We start from the raw sequence: 27,376 nt of genomic DNA on the forward strand, positions 1-27,376 counted from the left end.
CCATCTCCTTCTCACCCGCTCAGTCTGCATCTCATCGCAGTCTATCTCATTTTCGCACAGCCAACGCAATTTGCGGTTTGCGTCGAAGTCACTTGCAATTAAGGTACCAAAACACTGGGTATAACCTCCGAAGCCGGGTATGCTATGTCAGTGTGTCAACATGTACGTGACGTTTTAAAGAATGCATTTTGAATCACATCTAACTAATTGATTACACAACTTAACTGAGACAAAGAACGATTGAGGTTATGTTTATGTTTGGTATAGCAAAAAGATTAATAACAATGTGATACCCAAGTCTTAAATGATATAAATGATAAATATTTTAATTACTTTTTAATACAGTTGCCTCAATTAACATTATTCATTCGCATTAGCTGTGCATTCATGCAGCATTGCATCAAGTACTCAGCTTCATGCTGCTTGTGGGCGGCTTTAAAGCCCGTGGAAGTAACTTTCTTCGCCTTCGCCCGTCATTTCAAATGACAAACTAACAGACAGACACCGACAGCTCCATTAATTAAAATGAAAATTAGTGGTTTCGAATTGCGCCGGAACAGGATGGATGCGATGGGATGGGATGAAGGCAGTGAGCAGTCAGCTGGCAGCCCAGCATCATTCCAGGAAAGCCATTGAAACGCTGCAATTAGCGGCGAGCTTGTAAATCTTTTGCCTGGCAATTTGATAAATCCACATAACTTGACCCACTTTCGAGTTTCACTGATGAAGCCTCCACCATCCTCCATCTACTCTCCTCCATCTACCATCCTCCATCTCCCATCTTCCATCCTTCATTTCCTCTCGCTCTTCCTTTCACGTTCTGACCAAAATGCACAGAGTAAATTCATTTTTTAAACATGCTCCTCCCACTCGACTCTCCACTCTCCACTTCTTCTGACCATTTTCGGGCAATTTGCGCAAATGTCTGTGCATTTAATTTTAAATTTATCATTTTACTGGGTTCTTTTTCTTTTTTTTGCTGCTGGTGCCGCTTTTGACCACTTAAAGGCAAATTTAAAGCCTAACTGAGCTGAACTTTTTCATTTTTTATGCATAGAACGAGTTGGCTGAGAGCTTTTCTTTTGCTATGGAAATTTGCGGCTACAACTTTGAACCACAACCTGGCAACTGGGCGCTGTTAAGGGGTGGCAATCAAACGAATTGTGACCGCGACACTCGGCGGAAAATTAAAACATATATGTATGAATATAAAAAGTTGTGAATTTTTTATTTTATGCATATGAATGCAAAAAAAAAAAAAAAGTTAGACATACTTTGTGTTAAAACAAATTGCAAAAACGTAAAGTCAAAAGGGCATATGGAAATAAATGAATAAATACTTGTACAGATGACAGTTGCAGTTAATTGAATCAGTCGACATTTTGCTAGACATGCGTCGCGACATTGCTGTTAAATCAATTTGCATGGTAAACATATAAAGCAATGCAATATAAATCAATTAAATCAATTTAAATCCAAATGGTTTAATTTGTCCCGTCAATTCAAATTGCCGTCGACTGGCGCCAGCCAGTGCTGGAAAGTGTAGCTATCGATTAATATGGAGCAATACTAGCAAGGTGCCAATGTCAATAAATGTTACAAATCGATTGACTAGAAAATAATCTAATCTCCCACAATTTATAATTATTTTGACTCCTCTCACCAAATAACTGTGTATATCGAAGTCTTTCTCATAGTGGTATTTGCCTTCGATAGTGTGTATCGATATATGGCTTTGTGGCGATGAATTTCTCTCTCACAACACTGAGGGTTAAATTGTGGCGCTCATTTTCGTATACTCTCTCGCTCTCTCGCATGCAGTTTGAATGTCTGCATTTTTTGCTTCTTGTTCAGGCGCCTTTCGTCAGTCTCTTTTTAATTGTGGTCGCGTGAGGTTGTTTGCGCGCGTATTTTCTTCTTTTTTGATGTATTAAAACCGCGTTTTAATCAAACGAAATGTTAAACATATACATTTAACTAAATGTAAAGTGCAATAACATAAACAAATATAATACGTGCAACATTTCTAATACACAATTTAAGCGAAAATCATTCCATTGAGAAAATACAATTCGCGACGCTTGCCTGCGACGAAAGGACAGCTACGTAGGTTAGAGTGAGATAACGCTACTGTGTGCGCAATTTGTTGATGTCGCTGTTGTTGTTGGTAGTGCCTGGCGCTTGTGCTCATAGTAATTGTTGTTGGATGCGCCACGGTAAAAGTGTTTTGTTTGTAAAAGAACAACAAATGCACCGAAAATCGATCTAATTAGTTGTTGCTCTTCCGGCTAGTGTTGTTGTTTATTATTGCAGCCGGCAAAACAAATTCAACAGCTAGAGTTCAATGAATATATTCCTCAAGTAGCCGTCGCAGGTTTCCAACGAAAACGCAAGCAAGAACAACGACACGCCAAAATTCGGCGAATACACAACAAAAGTGGAGTGAGCGACAAAAAAGGAAAAATACAAAAAGCTAAAGAAAGAAATAAGTGTATAAAATGTGGGGAATGTGTAGAATGTGTGTGCGAAAGTGAAGACAAGAAAGAAAACGAAACCAAAGCAGAATTTGAGGCCGTCAAAATGCAGCGCAGTGGAAACAAAAACAAAGACACAACAAACATAGCTTAAAAGGCAAAGCAAAATCGTTACTATTCAAATAAGAGCGCAAATAGCGCAAACAACGGTTTCACAGTTTTCGTAGCAGAAACAACAACTCACAATGGCAAATAACGGAAGTAGCCGCAGGACTAACAAATGGCTGTGGATGTGGATTGCAATTTCGATTGGCCAATTACAACTGGCGACAGTTTCGCATGCGAGTCAAGGTAAGAATAAGAGTGTGAATGGAATGCAAACCAAATACGAATATAACAAACTATCGCCACATTGCCATATGCTTGGTTGGCTGGTGACAACCTGTCTGGTTGACGTGCAAAAAAGCAGGTTTAGTTGCAGTTTCAAACTAATCATTATTCCCAAATTAGTTTATTACTGATAAGGACAGATTGTGAGTTCGTAGCGCATACATGTGAAAGAGCTTTGACAATCACACACAATCATGCGACCCTATCCATAATAAACTAGTCATTCGATAATTGACAGAGTGTAGTTTACTTTGGCCATAAGATAAGACAAGGCCGTTGCCAATATTCATTTATCAGCAATTCGTTATCTTTATTTTTTTTTTGGATGGTTAACAGTCCTAATGAGTTGAGTTCGACTCATACTCGGGTTCTCGACTCATTCGTTAGCAAGAATTTGCGACATGATGAAATGTGTCGCATTTGTTTACCAGCTATCAAACTTGAAACCCGTCGAATTTCTTGAATATTCAGTAAACATTGAAACGATTGGGAATAATCGATTTGAAGTTAACTTGTCTCCTATGATCTGCACTGACTGACAGCAAAAAATGCGAAACGAAAATCGATATTGTATATCGGTAACAGTAAATAGTTAGCCGATACCTTGCAGTGTAATTATGTTGACTCGTTACTGCACTTGTTGTAACTGCTCGAGTATAAATATTTACGTGTATTCGATGCCAAACAACAAGTGTCTCAACTGTACAGGTAGATAAAGAAAATCCCTTGGAAACAGGTCAGATATCACGACTCTGGCAGCTGTAACGCATTAGTTGATTAATTTTCCGCAGGCAAGCGCGCAAAACGTCTTTCAATTTCTCAGTTTTCTATCTAAAAATAAACCGTAGGAAAGGAAAAGAAAATCCTCACAAAATGCGCAAATAATGCAAACAAATTAAATGCCTTTCGCATGGCGATAGGGGAAAGAAAATGCCGTCAAGGCAACCAAAACACCCTCAGCTCTGAGCTCGTGGGGTGCCTCAAATTTATCACTGCCACAGCCAGGACAGCGCAGAAAGAAAGCAAAAAAAAAAATATGAACATCCCCGGGAAAGTGGGAAAAAGTCAAACAGAAAATAATGATAAGCTCTCGCCTTGCTATGGCATGGCATGTGCTTTATCATAACAACTTTTGGGCTATTATACTACACATGGATATATGCAAATTGCGTGTAACAAACAGTATGTCAAAATATATGGGTCAGAGACCGGCTTTATCTAACTAACCAACGCATCAATCGCAACAGCATGTCATGCTGATTTCAGCTTTAGGCTGTACTCTTTTGCGTAGTTGCCATGATGGGCATTTTGGGTTTAGCGTTATGACAGAAAGCGTCACCTCTATATTATATATATTCTGCAAAGTAATTGACATAATCTGAAAAAGTACCAAGCGAAAATATAGTACATATCCTATTAAATCTGTAGAATATTTCATTCTAAGTATTATTACGGTTTAAAATAATATTTTTATATTTTTCGATAGTTTAGAAACATTTTTGAATACTTACTTCAGATATATTCCAAAACAGAGAATAGAATATTTAATTTAAATTTAATTTTTGGTTTAAAAGATTCTTTTTAAATGTTTTTTCTTAGTAAAGAAACATTTTATGCTTGATACTTCAGATATAGTCTTGAATATTTCAAGCTCAATATTGAGGTCTTCAAGATTATTTTTAAATACTTTTTAAATGTTCTTAGGTAGTTAAGAAGTATATTTTTTGATAATAACTTTAGCTATATCCTTAAGCAGTCTTGCACACTCAAATATCTTCTTGAAAAAGTCATTAGAAATTTGATGTTAAATTTAATAAAGAACTTTACACACCTGCATTTGATATTACAAATGTTTCTTAAGAATTCTGTCTTATCGTAGCCAACCATTTTGTGCTTAGCGAAAGTACTTTGCTCTCTTATACGATTCTTAAACTCCGGCGGAGTAATTATAATAATCCTGTGAGTACTTTCACTATATACGACTGCCTACAAAAGAATTGCTCTTCTACTGTTTGAAAGACACATTTCACTTGCTCGCAAAGTGCTTTAAAAAGGCAATTTATGGCTTGAACATTCACCTACACAGAAAGAGAAGGAGGGAGAGAGAGGGAGAGTGGCCTTAATTAATGACCAAGCAGTAATTAAAAAATCTTAGTGCCGCACACAGGAGCAGCGAGAACAACGCCAACAACAATAACAATAAAAATAATGAACTGGGTGTAGCCTGAAAGCAAAGTCCTGCTGCTGCTGTTGCTGTTGTTGCTCTTGCTGGCTCCATTCTCTCCCATCCATAAATACAAGTAATACCTGCTTCCTTTTCACTTTTTGCTTTTTTAATGGCCATAATTCACTGCTTACTGCTTTGTCGAGGTCCCTTCTGTGAACTGTGACAATTGTTTCGTTATGTGTTTCGTGCTCATGTTACTCCTGGATACCAATGCGAATCCTGCAGAGCTTATGAAGAATACAGGCTAACTGTCAGCCAGCATATTTGGCCGCATTACGTGATATACGGAATATGAGTGACATGTTATTCTAATTTCACACCCCTTTTTGAAGGGTGCGCTCGCTCGTCGTCGTCGGCCATAAACATTTCCATATGGTCCGCTTTGGCCTCAGGGCGACAGACTCTGTCGCAATGTGTACACAATGTACTACACACACATAAAAATGTATGTGATTGTGATGTGAGGAGGACGTGGTGGAGTGAATGTGCCCAGAAATGAGGTCATTTCTTTGCTTCAGTTCGGTTCAGTTTCATTTTCTGTTTCTCACTCATTTTGCCTGCTGCCTGCTGTCAACTAATTACAGTCCATTGCCGTGTCTCTTTCTTTCTCTCTCTCTCGGGTTGGTAATCATTTGCCACAAAACGGAAATTGCCACAGCTCTGTGACTAAGTGTAAGGGCAGGTCTAGAAAGGACCTATCCTTATACCTTCCGCCATCATTGTAGGGATTGGCGGTGCAACACAGAAGAGAACAGAGCTGAACAACTGTGAATTCTCTCAACATTCTGTCAATTTTCAATCAGTGCAAACAAAATAACAACGGCACGGCAAAAGGAATTGTCGTTCTTCTGCAACCAAACCAAGTCCAAGTCTTTGTGCCAACTTGGCTCCTTTTAAGTCTATTTGTGTTTGTCTGTGTTGTGTGTTTAGTTTGCCGGTGGCTTTGACATTGTTCAAGGTTGCAATTGCTATGGCAACTCCAACAACTATTTTCCCTAGACAAATGCAATTCTAAGCAAATATTGCAACTACTTACGGAGCTAGTAAATACACTTGGAAGTATTAGAATAGGATTTAATATCAATATTGAGTGCGGGTTTATTTTTGAAATCCATTGTGTTAGATAAACTGAAGAATAGAAGAGAATCTCCCACTTTTTGTCAGGTTCTAATATTATTTAAATATTTATTTTCAAATCTTGTTAGATTAAAAGATGAAAAATATATCTCTTAGATTTAACAGATTTAAGTAGATTTGGTTGAAGCTTGAGGGTGATAAATATCTCTGCATTCCTTCAAGTTGTTAACCATTTTTATGCTAAATTCCTCAGTTGGCAATCTATTTATTTGCATACACTTTCTTAGGGGGCTTTGCCCACTTTCATTATTTACAATTCCCAGCTCTGTTGAGTTGCGCAGCAAATTTTATTCCTTTTAATTCCCAGTCAAATCATCCATTTCGTAAACCTCTCACATTTTTCCCCTGTGTGAAAATGTTAACGCATTTAATTCACACTTTTTATTGCCACTGCTGTTGTTTTGCCTTTTTATTAACAGTTTGTGCCGTTATATTCGTTACTATCAGGCGTGCATTAAATTACGAAACTAAATGAAGAAAAAATAAGGAAATTGAAGAGCAAAAATTAATTTTAATTTGCGCGCACATAAATTTTCGCACAAATTAAACAATGAATTGCATTTTTGGCATGTCGTGTTTTCCCTGTTTCCCTTTTTTTTTGCACTGTTATTTTTATGTGTGTTTTACGGTCTGACCACAAGCATAACAAGAGCAGCAACAGCAGCAGCAACAGCAGGGGGAACATGCATGTTGCAAACATTTTTCAAAAGCATCGAAGAGCAAACTTGCCACAAACTTTGCATCATGCTCTCGCTCCTTTTTGCTGCAATTTCGGGCCGAGTTCTTCTGCCTTTTTAACCAATTCGAAAAGACAACATGAATAATTCAAAACAGCAAAAACAACAACAACAGTATGAGGAGGAGAAGCAAAAGGACTGCAGGGAGAAATCCCAAAACACAGCTCCAAAAGCGAGACGAATGTTGTCGTTGCTTCGGGTTGTTGTTGCTGTTGCAATTGTAGTTGTTGTTGCTGTTGTTGCTGTTGCAGCTGCAGTTCAACGCACCCTTGGCTCTGGTCAGAGATCTGTCCCAGCTTCTTGTGCTGATCTCCACAGCAGAGCAGCATCCACAATTCGCATGAATATGGCAGCAGGAAATGCCATAAAATTCACTTTTTCTCTGTCTCTTTTCTTGCTCTCTGCGTTTCTGCTCTGGTTTCTTAGTTATTTATTTTATTTTGCATTGCAATTACTCGTAACATTGGCAATGGGCCCAAGCGTAGGGCTGTCGAGTGTGGGCGTGGCTGCCAATTTGCATAGCAGTGTGGGAGTCGAAGCTGGAGTAGAGCAAGCCAATCAGCCACAACAATTGCAGCTGAAACCTTTTAAATTCTAGCCACAACAATGCCAAGAAAGTGTGAACTCGCCAACAGACAACAGACAGACAGATCGACTAAAGGCAACAATTGTACTTAACCTTGTCTCTTCAAGCCAGTTGTGCGGCCGCAGGTAATTTAAGCGTGCTTTGTTAACGGCACTTTAACAACTGCAATAAGTGCAAGACACCTCAGATACCGATACCGAAATCAAGTCCAAGTCGATGCCAAGCGAAGTGAAGGCGAGGCGAGAAACTGGCTCATAAAATTATACTCGGCTTCTGCACAGAGGCTTCTTGGCCATTAAACGCCCCAAACATTATTAACTCTGACTCTGGACTAGGACTTCAACTAGACTTGGCTGGCCAATTCGCTTAATCACAGGAAGCACAGGCAACACCTCTCAGCAGCAGCAACCAACAACCTTGCAACGTGAAGATCAGCTTGCAGCTGTGTTCACAAACAAACTCAATTAAAAGTTGACGTTGTTGCTCTTTCCCCTGGGCCATGAGTCAGAGAGACTGAAAAGCGAAATGAAACTCGTTTCATAATTATTTTATTTTTTTATTTTTATTTTTTGGGAGAGAACAACAGTTGTTGTCGCCGCCTTGGGGGCAGCATTAATTGAAAATGCGGCGGCAGCCAAATTGAGTTGGTCATTTTGGTGGCACGTCCGTGAGTCGCCACACTTATCAGACGCTTATCGGTTAAACGTTTCTCTCGTGCTCTTCGTCTAACCCAATGCTGGCCATGGGGCTGCATTAAAGTCGATCGATCGTTCAAATCCCTCACAAAGTCCCCTCACTACTTCACTGTTTCAGTCTATCTATCGACTACTCGTATCTCTCAGTCTCAGTCTGTTGGCTGGTTGTATCTGTATCTGTATCTGCTGTTTTAATCTAGCGACTGCAATTGCCACACAAAATAGAACATGAAAAACGAGCAACGCTTACAACGGCGACGACAAACGACGCGTCGTGAACTCAAGAAAGAGATAGAGAGAGAGGAACGTGGCGGGGAGTAAGGGGGGTCTGGGGTGTTGCCAACCCAAGTAATTTGTTACAAACAGCACAAGACAAAAGCAACAACTGCAACAACAACAACAACAACAACATCGACTACAGCAGCCGATCCCAAGTCGACTCTGTCTTCGTTTGTGTAGCTTTGGCTCTGACTCGAATGCTCAGTCTTTGCTATTATTTCAATATTATCTACAAAATGCACGTACTTCATACCACTTACCAGCGGCAGCGGCAGCGTCTGTGCCACTGTTATTGTCCTCCTCCCAGCGCACAGTGGTGTGATGTCGATGGTTTTGGGGAAGCGGAGATTTAAGGATTATTTATTTTTGAAGTTGAGATCACAAAAAAAGTAAAGTGTTACAAAAATAGTTCAAGATATTCCTACCCTAGCGACAGTTCAATATTAAACAAAGAAAAGAAAAGGATCTATCTTAACTTTGCACAGATTTATAGACAATAGACATATTGAAAGGGAAAATATTGAAATATAATAGAAAACTCAGGTAGATGGCTCAAAAGGATTAAAAAAACATTAGATACTTTGCTGTTTTCGAATTCAGACCTTTGGGAGCAAGAGATGACAAAAGAATATAATAAGCAGCTGGTCTACATTTATATATTGAGTTTCCTCTCTTATTGTTCCCTCACATTTAATCCCCTAGAACCTATAGATAACATTGAAGCAGTAATTCGCAAAGCCAGCATTTACTCTAATCATGATCTAGCAAATTGTGAATAATTTCATCAAATATTATACACTTTGCAATAATACTCATGACACTGTGCCACATCTGTATTTGCGGGCAGCACGACAAGCCCCCCACTTCGCCCCTAACCGAGGTGGGGAACAGATGGTAGCTGCAAGCAGGGGCACACTGGCAGCGATCTTTGTTGGCAGTTGCCGTGGAGCCGTGATCTTATCTCAAACGCTGTTCGTCGGAGCTCGCGTTCGCGCAACTTAAGTAGGTACTAAGTGCTGCATATATCATAGCCATGGAGCGATCTGGTGATCTGAGAGAGAGAGGAAGAGAGAGGGACAGACTGGTCGCGATCTGTTGAGCTGTTGAACCCGCGCTGTCCGTCTTTGTCTGAGCTCTGTTGGCATTTGCAGCGATTGCAATGCCAAAAAGTCGATTATTTTGTGCAGTTTATGACGCGCCCGCGACTCGATTTCTGATTAATGGCAATTATCTGTTGGCCAACATCGAGAGAGAGAGAGAGAGAGCGAAAGAGAGCCAATGAAAGAGTTGGAAGGAAGTCAGAGAGATCTTCATCTCACTGGGGTGGCATCCTCAATTGAGCTGTCAAGTTTTGTTTGTTGCCGTTGCTATTGCAGCTTGGCCACAATCGAGTTGCGCTTAAGAGTTGCTTTGCGCTAATTTACGTGTCGCTGCGGACATTTGCATAAAATGCTTAAAATGCGACTGGTCTTAGTCGAGCAATCGGCTCCAGTTGTTGCTCCATTGGCTTGGCCCATTAGACTCCACACTTTATGTGCCACGGGCAAACACTTGACTTGACGTCGTCGTCGTCGTCTCCTTCAGTCAACGCTGTCCACTGCAGACCAGGCTAAGCACATTCACTCGACTTCCAGTTTCAGTTAGCCTCGGAAAAACTGCGTAAGTCTGCAGCCAAAACGCTGTCAGCGTTAGTTTTTCCGACCAGGCCAACTTCTCATTCACAAACTTTTGAGTGCGGTGTTGACATGAGGTGATGTTATTTTTGTCTTTTGGTAGCTAATGACTTCCAACTGATTAACCAACTGAGCTCGCTGCATTAAAGCTTGCTGTTCACGAATGGGATGCATAAAAGTAGTGTGGAATTTAGCACTAAAGTATAGAAATAGTAGACGGCGATTCCTCAGATTCCAAAGCTTTCTGGAGTGTCTAAATTCCATTCTGAGAATAAATGCCAATGAACGTTATTCCGTGTCTTTCATTAGATACTCCAGTTCATCAAATGTACATCTTTAACAAATTAATCATCACACTTTGTTATGCAGTTGAAAGTCTCTGACAACTTCTTATTCAAGTCGATTTATTAAATGTTTTTAGGACGGATTTATCTCTGTCAAACCAAGGGAAAAGTTCTATTCTAATTAGTGCCATTGCAGTTTATCATTTGCTGCTCCGCTTGTCTTTCAACTGGAACTAAACTGCGCTTAGGTTATTTATGAAGCCTATTCCCACTTTAAATGCATTCATCAGCTGCTGGTGGCGTTGGAATTCAATTACGTACTTGCTGCCACATTAGGGCATAGCTAAACAATGTTGTACTCGACTCGTAATGTGTGTGTAGATGGCATGTTGTGTTGTCATAGATAGTTACGCTCTCAGCACTTCACTCAGCACTCTTAATGATGGTCGCAAGACAACAGCAAATTTGTGTCATTGCCAGCGCACAGAACAGAACAGAACTGAACGTGAACGTGAAAAGTGCAATCGAGTCTACTATTTTACCACCTAGATATTTGCATATCTGCCGAGACAATGTGGAAGCAAGGAGAAGCCAGAACAATGACAGCGGCGAGACAATGTACAATATACGATACGATGCGATATGATATGGACTATGCTGGTAGTTGGTAGTTGGTAGTTGATGACTACTTAGCATATATATTACGCTTTTATACTTGAGACCGAGTCTCAATCAATGAATACAAATAATTGCGAGGATATTAAATTGTTTTGTTCCTTTTTATGATATGCGGTGGTTTTGTTTGAATTGATATTCTTTTAACGCTTTGCGGCAACTTTAATCTCACTTCATCAATAAAGTTTTTTTTTGATTACTTTTATGCGTTTCTGCTGTTATTGACATTTTCAATCCATTTGACCATACAATTTTAGTTTGTACACACTTTTTTAAACGATATTTATAGGTTATCGATAGTCCAGGGTTTCCTTAATCTCAGGGAACTATTTGTTCAAGTGCGAATAGATATCAAACAGTTTTGATTCAGACTGTCATTTCCTTCTCAACCATCACGAGGAGTAAACAAGAAATTGAGACTAAAGTTTGTTTTCTCATTTTTGTCAAATAATAATTATATCTACGCGCGATTTTAGAACCGCACAAATGAACAATAAGAAGTTTAAAGGTCGTTGGGCTTCCCTCTTGAAGAGCATCCAGAGTCGCAGCATCAAACTTCGTCAACCATATCAGAAGCGTGTTCTGGACTTACTCAAGATGTCCAAGCAAAAGCGTGCTCTCCAATTCCTGAAGCGTCATCTGCTCACTCAAACAAGGAAGAGCCATATTTCCGACATTCTTGGCAAAATTCGCAAACGAATGGCTCAATGCAAACAGTTGCTGAAAGAATTTGATCTGAATGCAGATCAAAGGCCGAATTAAATTGTGTATAATTTTCAATGCGTATTCAGCAAGTATTAAATACGACACAATATTATATATCTGCATATGTATATTTATTGAATTGCATACATAGAAAACAGGTAAATGTGTGCTGGAATATTCACACACGTGTCGAACATGACTCGAGGCGGCATAAAGTAAAATACATATATTTTGCATCAATTAAGTATGCATTCCATGCTTAATAGATGCGATTAATGCATTTAGTGCACAGAAAATATATCATTGAAATTCAAATTAGCTTGGGGGTAAAAATCCAATTTGATAATTTCAACTTATTTATATTGATTTACTGGCAAAAGATTTGCATGTTCTGCCACAATTGATTTACAATCAGAAGTAGGGATGCAAAAAGCGCAGGGATGCAATAACGATAACTAACGAATACTTTCAGGGATGCAATAAATATATCGTGTAGAGCTAAAATCGGTATCGAAGCATGTTTATATTTATATATGGTAGAATCTGAGATTATAGGAGAAATATTTAAATTTGAACAATATTAGTAATCAATGCGGAAATCCCATTCGCTGAGAAGTTTGTAAAATTGGCTTGGTATGCCAACGGGTTAAGCTTTGCATTCGATTAGCCGAAAAGTCAGTACCAAGAGCCAAAGGGAATCGGCTGACTGCCACACGCTGTGGCAAGTTGTGTTGCGCTGACAGGCGTGAAATTACGCGTTAGAATAACAACAAACAAAGGGAGCAGGAACAAGAACAAGAACAAGTCAAGGAAGCACAATTCGAAGAGACACACGCACTTGAACTTTTGCAGCAAAGTGTTTGACACGACAGCTCAGCACAGCACAGCAGAGCAGAGCAGAACACAGCGCAGCTCAGCAGTTGCAGGAACTGTTTCAGAATATGCCACTAGAGGCATGTCTCAGCGTAGATAGACTGCAACAAAGTGTGCGGGGGAAAGTGGCGAGGCTGCTGCTGCTGCCTGCCAAGAGATCTAAGTTGCCACCCAGCGGAAGTCACGTCGCATACTCAGGAGCTGCTCCAGGAGCGGAGTGAGGGCATAGATGAGGCCCAGTGGCTGCCAAAATGTGATTGATGTGCTGTTAAGTCGAAGTTGAATGCTTCCCTACGCTTCCCTCTGCCTCTGCCTCTGCTTTCGCATTCAATTAAAACTTTGGCCAGATCAACGCATGCTTTATATGCAAAAGTCGTCGCAACTCATGCGAGTACTCACTGAATACTATTCGGCGTTTGGCTTTGGCTTTTGCTTTGGCTTTGCGATTGCCTTTGCCATATGCAAATTATCGGGCATTTGTAGCATTTGTGTGGTGTGCTTATAAACTTGACTCGACTCTCGCAAACCTGCAACAAGTTCAGGGCCACACACACACACCTCAAATATCACATTCATCGTTAGGATTGGGTGTTTTTTTTGTGTTGTGTAAATATTTTGATATCAAATATTTGACCTGACAGCCAAGCCAAAGCCTCTTTCCAACGCCAAACCCGTCTCAATGTGCGACTCTCTGTCGAGACCTACCTGTAAATATTTGCCACATTATCGTCTGACAATGTACAAACAAAAGCCTTTAATACCTTTGACTAGCAATAGGACTACTATTCGGGAGTTCCCCTTCCCCTCCTCTCTTCTATCTCTCGCCCACTCAAAAGACACCACATTAATCTTGGTTGAGCAAGAAATTAACATTTGGCAGCTATACACAAGCATGGAAATATTCTCTTCCCCAGTCTCCCCACAATGTAGGCACTTAATTGCCTTCTCTGACCCGCCGTTGGTTCAATAAACTGTGCTATTTGTTTTATTGGTTGCCTTATCAGCACATCAAAATATATGCTTTTTCTTATACCCTGTAAAACTTCTTCGTTTGGGGAAGAAAGATTTAATGTTTGATCTCAATATGTCATCTATATTTCTAGGGATTAAATAAGTGTATATTTTATTGCAAAATGTCATCTTTTTTTTTTAATCTCATTTGCTCTATTAATACAAAATTTTTGTCTTATAATAAATTTCAAATTTGTCTTCCCCATTTAAGTATTTATTTAATGTACGAAGTATCTTTTAATAATGCAACCCATTAAATCATCTTTCAATCTATGCACTTTTGCTTTCTACACTTGATATAATTGCCTCATCAATTACAGAGTATCTGTTAGTCTCGCAACCTTAATTAGTTACACTTATTTACTTATTTTCTCTGCATATCTGTGTACAAACAAAACACCATGATAACTGAGCTCCGACCATCGATCTATAGATAACTTTTTTCTGGTGTTGCGTCGAGGGTCAATTTTATAGTTTTTTCTTTTCTTTAAATTTGTTTTGGAGTTGTGCGTGCTTAGCAGTTGTAGTGGAGTGTGAGGGAAAGAGTGTAGGGCCGGTAATAAATAAATGCGTTGTGAGTACACTCATATGCACTCACAATTTATGACCGAGTCGATATCATGCCACTGCCACTGGGCATTAGCCACATCCACATCCACAACGCATTATGTACGGCAACGCTTTCTACTATTTATGAAAGTTGTTCCCGAAACAGCTTTGGAACTGCTCAGGTTAGAGTTCAGGTCTCGACACTCACCTCCTTATTAGACCTGCATTGAAGAGAACTACAGCGTTACCTTTTGGCCAATCGGACACTTTGCACAACAGTCACGTATATTGTAATCGAAAAGATCTACTATGGTAGCATAAAGAAGAATTTAAATATATTTTGAGCGAATAGTTGTTACACCTTTAGGATTTATAGCTTTATGTTGATGCAGATTACTAACTGAACTTCGTGTACAAATGTGACTTTCAAATTAAATTGATAGTATATAAAGTATAATATTCTTGAGAACATAACATAAACAAATATTTGTTATATAGTTAAATCAATAATATCTAGAAATTCGAGTATAACTATTTTCTTAATTTAGTAGGATTACGTTATATATGTTAAGCTATTTTGAATTTTATTATGTTTTTTTTTTTTAACTGATATTTCAATGAACATCATAATGATTCCTTTATTATGTTATTCATTTTTGAGTTATCCAAAATGAAAAAATGTTTGAAGTACAATATTGAAAAATAAATACATTCAACGGTTATAAAATTTGGTGACGAAGTTTCGTTTATAATATCGTATGCACTGCTATTTCAAAGAACACAGCTGTAACTTAACTTTTGTAATCTAATTTATCAATATTTTTATGACAAATAATTGCGGTTATATATGTACATATGTTTAATCTCTAGACATTTGTGTATTTGTTAGGCAGTTTTTATGGATATATTATATGCATATTTCCTTACTTTGTGGACCCAATTGATGCTCTATTTGTCAGTTCTCTTTTCCCAATCTCTGCACTTGCCTCAGTTGCGGTTTCGCTTTTACATTGATTTGGCAACTTAGTTGCTCGACTTTGGTTAACCAACTTGCGGCACCACAACACATATTTTAGCCAGAGTTGCCCCCGAAAACAATTTAACAACTGCAACTGCTGCGGCAACTGGAAAACTGCAAAACTGGGCGCCTATCAAATGCGGTCACAGTGGCGACTCGCTGTGGGCAGTGGCTACATCAGAAGCGTGTGTGGGCTGGCTGTAAAAATCATACAAAAAACATAATACAAAAACAAGTCAAACTCTAATGCGTCTGCAAAAATTAAATGCTGAATTGACGCCGAGTCATAAAAAACAAACAACCGAGATGGGAGACAAACAGCGGAGAGAGAGACAGAGAGAGAGGAGAGACTAAGAAGGAGTGTTTGACAGGGCGCAGTGAGTGGCAGTTGAACTTTTAGCCGGGGCAGAAGCTGTTAAGCAAGTGCTGCGATTGTTTGTGTGTGTGTTTATGTGTTTGTCCCTAGTCAGACACATAATTCATACAGCATTCATTCAGCGTTTATCGATTTTCTCTTAGCTAAAGACTCAGCTGTTGGCTGTGCTGGGAACTTCGCTTGTCCACAGTCAACTTTAGTTCGCTTTCAGCCCTTGAATGCTCGCAATATTTTCACGATTTGCAACAGACGTTTCGCTCGGTCGCAGCTAATGCGACTTTCAACAGCCTCACTTTATTATATATCTACAGTTAGAGCCACAGATACAGATACGTTTATATACAACCACACACACAGTTGCAGCTACAGATATATATACATACATGCATATATACAGACAAGAATCTTTGTTGTCGTTGTGGTTGGCCCCAACACGACAAATGTTTTGACGCACACTCAAAGTAGACGCTGAGGGGGTGACTGAGTGAGAGGGGTGGAGAGTGTGTGTGAGTGAGAGAGAGAGTGAGGGTCTGGGTCATGCCATTAAATACACAGCGAACGAAAACGGGAAGCCGCCACACATAAAAGTCATGGCAAATGATTCTCAGTTTGCAGATGATTCAGACAAGCGAATTCTTGCACTTTTTATGCTTTTGATTTGAGCATTTGCGAAAGCAAGTCCTGTGCTGAGGACACTAACGGTACCCAGGTTTTTGGCACCTAACCGAAACCGAACCGAACAACCTTTTGTTTTTAATGGCTTTTGAGTGTTGTTGAACCCGCCCATAAATAAGAAGGCCCCATGACAAAATCAGATGATTTACAGCGCTTTGATGGCACTTTTCATGGCCATAATTTGTTGCCAACCGGCTGCGCGCTCACAAATTTTATGCGTTGAATATTATCAGTTTGCTCCCACTCCCCCTTTTTTTACTCCCAACCTTGTCTATGCGTGGGCGTGGCTGCAACACTAAAGAGATTTTTGTTCAAAACTTTTATGCTTGACGTCAGAGAAATCATTAAAACAAATTGTAGTTGCACCCAAGCTCCGAACGTCATTCATTATGTGTTTTATTTTGTGGAACTATCTTATAATTTTGTGTTACAAATTAGCTGTAAATGATGTCAACATTAATTATAGAATATTATTTAATTTCCGTATCTTTTTTCGTATCTTTACAGGTAAGCAAAGTTCTAGAAAGAGGAAAATCGGTGTGGAAATACTTTAGCTGCAGATAAGTTTGAGATAAATACTTTCTATATATTAAAGGGTATCTTTTAATTATTCTCGCTTGTTGTCTCCTGGTTTCAATGCCCTCATAAGTAGGCACTTTGTGCTGCCAAAGCGAACGTCAGGTGCAATTCAACACACAAAGTTTCGAAAGCAACTTCAGTGAGAAAAAAATGATTTTTAAAAAGAGAGGAAAATTATTGACACGATTTTGATAAAATGAAAACTCGTTTTGATTGCCTGCCGTCAGCAATTGCAGCTCTTATTACGCTTTTGCGACTCTGTTAAGTCTTTTATTATTTGTAGTTGAAAAATTCAATTAACGTGGCATGCAACGTGTGGGCAGGCGCACAGTGGTTCCGCCAGTATGGGAGTTGCGGCCAAAAATACTTCTAGTTGTTATATTGCTACGAAATTTTGCCCAAAATTCTATAAAAATATTTTGTATATATAGTAAAAAAATTGTCTAGATCGGAATACTATATCCTATAGCTCCCATACAACCTTAGTATGGCTTATATGCCGATAGTGCGCCAAAATACTTCCGGTGGAGTTACAGTGCTAAAATTTGATTATTAGCATCCAAGATATGTATAAGACTATTTAAATTACCTTTCTGCTTTCTTCTACTAAACTAATTACTTTTCGAGTTTTTTCTGCATTCGTGCCCTCTTCTGTGCACCAAAGATCAAAGATGTACATGCGTAAAAGCTCGTAGTTATAAGAAGCGCCAATAAAAAATGATAATATAAAAATAAGCGAAAAAAAGAATATGTAAAATTGTCCACAAACACAAAAAAAAAACATCACAAAGGCAAAGAAGGAGCAGCAGATTGAGTCGCAAATTTAACCTTGAAAACAGTAAGATAGCTTGAGTTTATTAATGAGTATATACACATCTGCAAAAATCTGCAGCTGAACTTAACATTTTATTACCTGAAAACATTGGCAAATGCACTGATATCACTCATAAAGGGGGAATCGGGGGGCAACATACCTAAAAATCTACTTAAACAGAGATAATGACGATCACAATTCACTGAAAATTAGTATTAATTAAAATTAAACAATAACAAATAATTAATAATTCAAATTAATTTCAGTAAAAGATCTTGTAAAAGTAAATATCTTCAACTTTAATACCATTTTTAAATATTTCAATTTGGTGAATTTTTGCGAACGTCCGAACACTTTGAACTTCACTTTTGTTTTGACAAAAAGCCCACTAAACGCAGTTGCAGCAGCAAAATTGAAGACGTGTTCACACTTTGCATTCTATTTTTAGAATGTCCCGTTAGATTTCCAGAAAAATCTAGTTTGCAATGAAGAAGCTTGGACATTTTAGTAACGATTTGTTTACTTTTCGTAAATTTTTGTTGTTATGACTTTTTTATTTTTGGCCTATGGGCGGAACCACTGTGAGGCGCCACATACAAGCGTGTGGCAAGCTGACTGGCGTGGGATGCGACTGCAGCGACGGCAGCTTCAAGTGCTCCAAAGGGGAGTGTTGGGTTGCAAGTTGGAGTTTTGCAAACGTTGCGTAAGCCGACAGCCTGGCACCCAATAGCTGGGGCGTGGCCCACTTTTTTGTGGCCAGACAAACCGATCAAAAAAATATTATGACGAGCAAACAGGGTAAAAAACAAGTTAAATATTGTAATTGCATAATTGCATTCGAATAATATTAATTGAATTAATTTAAATTATATTACAATTCACACACAAATTCGATTAAATGCAAAAGGCCAATTTAAAGCCTAGTCTCAGTGGTCGTCATGAGTCATGGGAGTTTGGGGCGCCACCCAAGTGGTGGATGCATCCACTTGTCAACCATTCACACTCTGTTCACGTAGCCAACGGAGACGTCTGACAAGTTGGCAATATTAAACGCTTCAATGGATTTTATGGAGCATAAACAGGAAATTTGCCAAAGAATGCGCAATTTGCGAGTGAACAACAAAGGCGACGAGGCCCAAAGGGATAGCGAGACCAAAGAGATAGAGGGTGCTACAGAGAGAGAGAGAGAGAGGGAGAGAGAGAGGAAAGACAGCTGACCAAGGCAGGAAGACATCGACAGGATGAGGTCAGTTGAATGAGAAGCGCGTTTCCTGCAAATCAATTCAGTTACAATTTTCACATTCATTTTCATTTCAAGCATTAGAAGTTAGCTTAGCATTGATCGATAAAAGAAAAGGGTAAACGACTGAGAAATACGCTGGAAGCAGCAATTTCTAAACTTAACTATAAAATTAATTTGAAAACGGAAATTGCTCTGCTCTTCGATTGTACTGAAATTTCCAGAACAGCAAGAGAACTTACTAAATTATTAATTACGCATTCCAATCCAACGTTATCTGAGTAAAATACTTTTAATATGAAAGTTGTTCCCCAGACTCTTATCATAAAATTGTTCTGAAATATTCAGGACAGTAAGTAAACTTCTTAAATTAATAATTAGGCACTCCAATACAACATTATCTTAAGAAATGATTAACATACGAAAATTGTTCCTCAAACTCTGTTGTTTATTATGAGATTGTCATAAAATTTTCAGAACAGCAAGTTGATTTCATAAACTAATCATTTAGGATTCTAATTCTAAGTTATTTAAGTAAAATATTTACTTAAATACGAAAGTTGTTTCTCAAACTCTTTTATCATAAGATTGTTCTGAAATTTTGGGAATGGCGAGTTGACTTCCTGAATTAATAATTAAACTTTCCAATTCAACGTTCTTTCACTTTACTCTTTTCACGTTTAAAAATCATGGTAGAATGAAAGACAAACTTTAACTTCTTTTTCAATTCCACTATAATCGTATATCTCACTCATTTCCACATTTTATTTATAATGCCCTTTGCTGCTGTCTATTTTCCCTGGGCATATGGTATTCAAAGACGTAGCAAAATGGTCATTATCTGTCTATCTGTGTGTGTCAGTGTGAGCATGTGTGTTTGACTGTGTGGTCGCCATGAAACCATAAAACATTAATTTCAATTGAAGGAATTACACAATGAAGAAAGCAAGAAAAGCAGTCACGGTATTCGATATCCCCCACCAACAGCCAACTGCCAACTGCCAACTGAACTTAACTATTCGTTGGGCCCATTGAAAGAAGGAACCGCACGTAACTCGAATCCGAAAAAAATAAAGGGGCAGGAGTATAGAAATAATGCCGCTTTTCTATGGCTAAACGTTGCAAGAGTGTGAGTGTGAGTGTGTGTGTGTGAGAGTGTGTGTGTGTAGGTAATTAATTTGTGTAGCACAGCCAACGAGTTGTTGGCAAGTTGTTGCAACGATGTTTTCGACTCGGAAGTTTGTCCAGACAGAGCAGCTGTTGCCAACCTAAACAGACAGCGAGGAAATACTAGAAACAGCAACTAACAAAGGCAGCAACAACAACAACAACGGGGAAAACAACAACATATGTATGTTAATTAGCAAAGGACTTGAAATGCAGTTGATTACAGCTGAGCGTTGAAATTTTCAGCATTTTCGACTTTCACATTTCACAGCCAGCAGATCAACAATGATGCAACAGAAATTGAAAATTGAATCGAGTGTCTGGCTGCCTCTCTCTCTCTCTCTCTCTCTTTCTCTCTCTGTCGGTGTCGCTGTCTCTTTCGGTTGCTGCCTCATGTGTCAAAATCTGTCAGCGACACTTAACCTTAGGCATAATTCAGTGTTCGCTGCTGAGAAAGTTGCCATAAATTTTGATATTTTCTCAGCTATTTTTAGAGTAGTTCTTCATTGTTGTTGCAACGCGGTGCTGCTTGCGTCTGCTGCTGCCTGTGGCAACTTCCGCTTGGGTGCTTTAATTTGTTTTAATGCTGTTAAATTATAATTCCCCATATATACAATACATATATAGACACAACCTTCCCGTGGAGCGCTGTTAATATTTTGAGTGCTTCTTAAGAGTGCTTCACTGTAGTCTAGTGCTTCACTGTGTGTGTCTAGTTTAGCAATTGTCTCATTCTAGTTTCAATTAGTTGATGCTCAATTCGTAGCCGAAACCTTTTGACTCCTTTTCCTGTGCTTGCCACAAATTTGTTGCGTGCTCTGTGGCAACATGCGGAAGCTAAAATGCTTAAAGGTCATAAATTTCAATGTGCGCCATGATTTGACTCGAAAGTTTCCCCAAGGACCCAGCGAACTCGATATTGCAAACAGCTGCCATGGGAAGCTAGGGAACCCGAGACATCTGTCTCTGTCGATGGAGATTAGAGGAGGAGGCGGGGTCGAGGGGTGTTTTTGTGTTCAATGTCATCTGTCATTAGTCGCAGCAGAGACAACAATGTATACAATAGGGGAAAATGGGAAAACTAACATTAGAGATCAATCGAATGCACATCTTTAAACTATAAATGGGAATGGAAACAGAAACAAAATATTTGCCAGCTCAGAGCCAAAGCTAACTCGCTTCGAAGTGCTTCCAAATGCGACGATTATTTGTAATAGGCCTATAATAATAATTCTGTGGAAATTGCGTAAATAATGCACTTTCAAATGAGCAGCAGCAATTCATTGAACTTCCCGAAGAAAACTAAATAAAAAAATGAAGAGCAAGCGAGGGAGGCCTAAAGAAAGCATATGCTTTCGATAAATCATAAATTTATATTTTGTTTGCTGGCGCGCTCTTTGACACAGCCACAGCCACATGCAGCAATGGGGCACGGCAAAGCAGACATCAAACGAATCGGATGGGGAAGTGAAAGAAACCGGGAGAGGGAATGAGAGGAAAATGCAGTCGCAGCCAACTGTGAAATGCATAGATCAATTTGAAACTTTAACAACTGGCCATTAATTCTGGAAATATGAATTTCCCTTCGCTTTTTTTCTCATTTTTTTTTTTAATAACTCTCGAAGCAGAACGGAACTCGAAACTCGGGGCAAATGCAACAAAATCCGTATTTTTATGGCACGCCGGGATTAGAGTTTGTCAAACCAAACTGGGGGAGAAATGCTGCCGCACTCATCCCTTATTTATAACAACAATTTATGCAACACACGCCTGCCACACGTCCTGCCACCTGACCCAATACCAAATACCAAATACTCAATACCACTGGCCAACTTAACCCAGAAGCGGGCTTCGGGGGTTGAGGCGAGGGTAGAGCCGAGATTGGGCTGCTGAAAATCTCATCAGATCAATAACAAACCTAATAAAATCAATAACAAAGAATTCAGTTCCCACATTCGAAGGGGAAACCTTCGACATCGACATTGCCACCCCGTTGAACCACCCTCAAAGTGACCTCGGTTCAGTTTGCAGCGTGGTATAACTTCATTTGCAATATTTATGTACCTGACCCAGTGAAGAAGAAAGAATAAATTTTGGGATAGGTGTAGAATTCATTTCAGAATAGCTGAATTGTTGATAGAAAATCGAGGGGGGAACGTAGACAACATTTTAGATATTGAGAAAGAGAATCTAAGAGATATTTATTTTGTTTATAGACAAAGAAAGACATTTTAATTGTGAAAAGAGGTAGCAAAGGGAAAATCAAACACATTATAAAGATTATTAAACTATACTAAGAATAAAACCATAATAAAGACAATTAAACGTATAAAATAATTAAAGGAATTCTCTCAAGTAAACTTGGCGTAAAAAGAAAAGTTTTAATTTTAGAATAAGTGTTGAACACATTTGATACAAGCTTAATTATTAATGGATATTGGAGAAGGAAAAGTGGAAACATTTTAGATATAGATAGATAGATATATGTATATAAAAAAATGATGTAGGTTTAGCAGAAGATAGACAAGTCAATAAGAAATTTGTGTGTGGAGAAAGAGCTACAATTTAATCAAGCAATAAGGTGTGCGAAATTAAAAGATCATAACTGAAAAGGAATTTTTTCAATAGAGCAGAATTGAAATTGTAGTGAAAAGGAATGAATACATTTTGGAATATAAGTGAAATCATCATGAGTAGCAATATTATTGATGGATAGCATAGGAAAAAACTGAAGACATTAGAACACGAAAAGAGGAAGAGCTTTAAACATAAGATGAATGAAGAGTTCGAAAAATATTTGTTTATAGATAAAGAGATGCATTTTAATTAGGCAAAGAGCCAGAAAAAATAAGATAGATTAAAAAGATTACAAAAATTGAATGCAAACTTCTTTTCAAATAAATTTCTTCAATAGAGCAGCATTGAAATTGTTCAAATTTAATTGGCGGCAAGTTGAAAGCGCTGCCAACCAACTGATAAGATATTCAAGTTGGCTTTATCAGCAGCTTACGAACTTGGGGAGCTAATGTTCGCCTCATTTCTATACATATATATAATAGTATAATATGTATGTATGTGGTATATTCTTAAGCTTATACAAATCTTTTTGCGTTAAAAACAATAAGTTTCCTTTTGCAGCGTTTGCAAAATGAGGGGGACAAACTGAAGATGAAGTTGTCTGCGTTGATAAGAATTTAATTCCTCATGCCACGCAGCGCAATGCAATCAAAATCGAAGAAACAAAACGAAAACAAGATGCGAGAGCGAGAGAGAAGAGCGTTAAATTGCTTTGGGGGGAAAAACTTTAGCTTTGGCTTCGACTACGACTTCTTCGACTTTAGCTTCAGCTTCAGTTTCAGTCGTAGTTTTAGCTGGTGGCCATCTGTGAAGGCATTTTCTAAACCTTTTTGTCGACTGCCAGCGAAAGCAACACTAGACAGCAAAAGAAATTGACATTGAGCAAAACTTGGAAGAAGAAACGAAAACTATTTAGGAGGAGACAAAGCAATATCTTGCAACAAATTTGTGTGGAATGCATCAAAGACAACACATAAGCAAAGTTCCATTGATGCTGAAATGCTTTTAGAATATTTTGTGTGTTGCACAGTTTAAGTTGTGTATGTGGCGGCAACATTTACAATTTCATAATGCAAAAGTTGCGCTGTGTGCAACAAGCGGCGCCACAGGATGCCACAAAAGGACACAATGCGCACAGACACAGCGGAAAAGTGAAAAAAGCGGAAAAGTGGAAAAGCGACGCTGAGGAAGAGCAGAGCTTAGCCAGCAGCCATAAGCAGTGGCAGCAGCAGCAGCTGCATGCAATTGTGTGGCGTCTCCGCATGTGGCCAAAGTCGTCATTTGCAGTTTGGCCAGGAAAATGCACGTTAAGGAAGCATTGAACCCGCTCGCGTTGGTGGAGGTGGGCGTGGTCGATTGCGGGGGCGTCGTATTAAAGAAAATTATATAGCAGGTGGCTATGTGCAACAGCGACCGCGCCTAGAAGCTGCTCCACATAATCATGTGGCATGTATGTACTTCAGGAGCGTCATGCAACTGCCCCCTTTTGGTGGCTCAATCGCAATAAATGATTAAGCGACCTGGTTGAGTGAGTTGAGTGAGCGCATGCATAAGTGAATGAATGATTGGACGGGCAGTGAGACTGGCAACTTAATTGGTTGCATGCCGCACCGCGGGGAGCAACCGAAATAAGCGCTGACAGCGTCTCATAGCTTGGACAACTAAATGCCACACACAGACACACAGTCAGAGCGAGACACACACGTTGAGCACGTGGCTGGAGCTGGCCACGAAGCCAATGTCCGATATGCCACACGACGCACGACGCGCCGCATTGACGCCAGCTCCCCTCCCCGACTGCCCCGTTGACCAGCGATTGAGCAGCTGGCCGACAGACGTCTACTCGACGTCGCCACCTTTTGATTATACCCTGTGCCGCTTAGGCATGAGCTTGGGGCCTATTGGACTTGTCAGCAAGTCGAACAAAGTCTTTTCAACTAACTCTGTTAATTAATACATCGGACAAAGAAGCACATTTAAGGGCTTAAACACACACGCTCTCCCACACACACACACACACACACACTCGTAAGCCGCTTAGGTGCCGCTCTCCAGTTTGCCTTTGATCTTGTAATTATTTGAAGCTTTTCGCTGGGGCAGCTGCAAATTGATTTACAACTTGTGGCAGCTTGCGACACAGTTTCAGTTTCACTTTAACTTCGATAAGCCTTATCATCGAACTTATGGCGGCAGCTGCCATTGGCTGTGGTATTTGTAAGCATATCTTATCGCCTTATCAATTGGCTGTCATCGATAACGATAGCTGGTTTCGATTACCCACATTGATGACCCCCATTGTTACAACGGGCTGCGTTGTAAACATTTCCATTTATCAAACTCATATCTCGATTCCCAGTAAAAGGCGGCCCTTAAGATGCCCCACAGACCACACCACAAAAAGTTGTTACAGGGTATCACAACGTATGCTTAGCTAATCTGCAAATGCTGTCGCCTTTGTCCCAACATATTTTCCAAGCAATTTTCCATTTAATCTGCACTCAGCATCAGCTACAACATCAACATCATCATCAGCATCATGATGAAGTTGCACTCGTGTCATAAACTGTTTGAAAAGGCTTAACACTCGATGCGCAAAATACAAAAAGGGGCGAAGAAGATTTTCTTTCCTTGAGCCAGTTGCAAAACAAAAGCTGAGCAAAAACTCAATAAGCTGTCCAATCGATTCGCATTGAAAAGGAGCAGCAGGCTGACAATGCTGTGCAGATGATTAACGAGGCAGAGACTGAGAGGCAAAGAGTGTGTTTTTGCAGTTAGTGATGCAACTTATGCAATCTGTGTGCTGCAAGTTAACAAAAACCTGCAGCAGATGAATAATACATGCATTGAAGAACGTAAACTTCGAGAACTGTTGCAGCCTCGTCCGTTGGCCTTTTGTTGCACGAGGCAACTTGAGTGACGCAACAATGCAGTCTTCTCAATGGCTGCCTGCCTCCTGGCTGATAAAACTTTAATCAGGCTTCGCCTCGCACGCATTGCGGAGGCAAGTTGGGGTTGTGTTTTAAATTAAGTGGAACTCGCTGACTGCAGCCCGCTTGCGTCTGTTAAGTAAATGGAAGTCTTGATTTCGCGTCAAGCGTTTATTACTTGTGCGCCTTTGACGTGGCTTTATTACAGCCAGCAGCTATTTGAGTGCTTCTCCTGCTGCTGCTGCTGACGCTGCCGCTTCTTGGCCATGTTGCCGCATTAGCAATGTCTCAACGTCATCTTTGTCTCTTGCGCATTTCTTGGGAAATTGCAGCTCACTGCCATTTGCCAATTTGTATGCAAGGCCCAAGCCCAGTTGGCTTATGATAACAAGCTCGTTTCTCTCTCTATCGCTCTCTCTGTCTCTGTCTCTAGCTGCAGCCACCTTTATTTATGTGGCCGACAGTCGACAGTTCAGGGCCAAGAGCGAAGAAGGGGGAAAGGAAAAGAGTCGTCGGAGTGGCGCTCCGTTTGCCTCAAACAATGCCCAAGCTCTTTGCATTGTGCATGCTTTATTATATTGCCTGCTCATATATACCATTTGGATAGCAATCTCATCCTTCTCCAGCTCCAGCTCCTGCTACTTCTTATTGTTCCCTCTGGGTTTCACAGCTGAGAAAACTATACGCAATATTCGTATCTTTTGGCGATAAACTTGTCGCCGTGCATAATAAAATTTGTTGTACTCAAATTATGTGCCATAGATGACAATCGTAGACAACTTTCAGCTCCATCTCTCTCGTTCCATCGCCAGCTGCGACTCGATCTATTCTCCTTGCTGTTGTTCCTGGTTCTCCTTGCGTAATTTGAGCTTACTTTGTGTATTTGCCATTGTCAGAGTGCGACGAGTAAGTAAGTACAAAGACAGCTCGCTCCTCCTGTTGCTCCGCCTTCAGCTTTCAGTTTCCCATGCTGCGAAGAACTTCATTTACGCCATTTGCTTCAATTTCATGGCCCAGCTCAATATACACGTACATAAAAGCATTCTACGGAGCCATCCTTTCGGCTAGTGCCTCAAATGAACCCTTAAAAACAACTTGCTAAACTATGTGAGATACTGCTTGACTAGCGGATGCTCTTTTAAAGAGAAAGGAGAAGAGGAGAAAATCATTTTTGGGGAATATAAAAGAATTTTGTTCGGAAAATTCATAAAGAAAGCGAGGAAGTTTAAATTGATTTAAAATTTATAAAGATGAGGAACATAAGATGATGTATAATGTAAACTTACAAAATAATTTTAAACTTAAGATTATTTCTTATGATCTGCTGTTAGTTCATGTAGATCATAAGTATTGCATTTAACAGTTCTTGATTATAAAATTGTTCAAAGTAACAATGAGACTATTGGAATAATACAAAAGTATTGTATGTAGTGAAAGGATTTTAATCAACAATATGGATAATTAACATTTTCGAAAGAATCTTCAATAAAGTCAATTCTAATTCATGAAGTACTGAAATATTAAAATATATTTTACATTTATGTTACATATATGTAACTTGAAATAATGATGCTTCAATATTTCCCGATATATCAAAGATTTCTTAAATTTATTTGAGATCCTGCGACTATTTTCTTTAAGTACAACTATTTCCTATTAAGATACTAGTCTGATGTACCCCATTCCTGTAGTATTGAAAGCTCACTGC

At 39.3% G+C, this 27,376-nt stretch overlaps 1 protein-coding gene across 4 annotated transcripts in view; it reads left to right on the top strand.

Annotated features, from left to right (window-relative positions):
* The first annotated feature begins 1,872 nt into the window (after nucleotides 1-1,872).
* LOC133840805 (neogenin) overlaps nucleotides 1,873-27,376 on the top strand; it is a 43,471-nt gene continuing 17,967 nt past the window's right edge. For 3 of the 4 annotated variants that reach the window (XM_062272882.1, XM_062272883.1, XM_062272885.1), the window contains exon 1: nucleotides 1,874-2,825. In XM_062272882.1, the coding sequence (XP_062128866.1) occupies nucleotides 2,720-2,825 (106 nt within the window). In that variant the 5' untranslated portion in view covers nucleotides 1,874-2,719. Of the gene's footprint in view, nucleotides 2,826-27,376 lie in introns of all 4 variants that reach the window. The other variant, XM_062272884.1, reaches the window with a different exon arrangement.

Source organism: Drosophila sulfurigaster, chromosome 3, assembly GCF_023558435.1.
Source record: "Drosophila sulfurigaster albostrigata strain 15112-1811.04 chromosome 3, ASM2355843v2, whole genome shotgun sequence".
NCBI lineage: Eukaryota > Metazoa > Arthropoda > Insecta > Diptera > Drosophilidae > Drosophila > Drosophila sulfurigaster.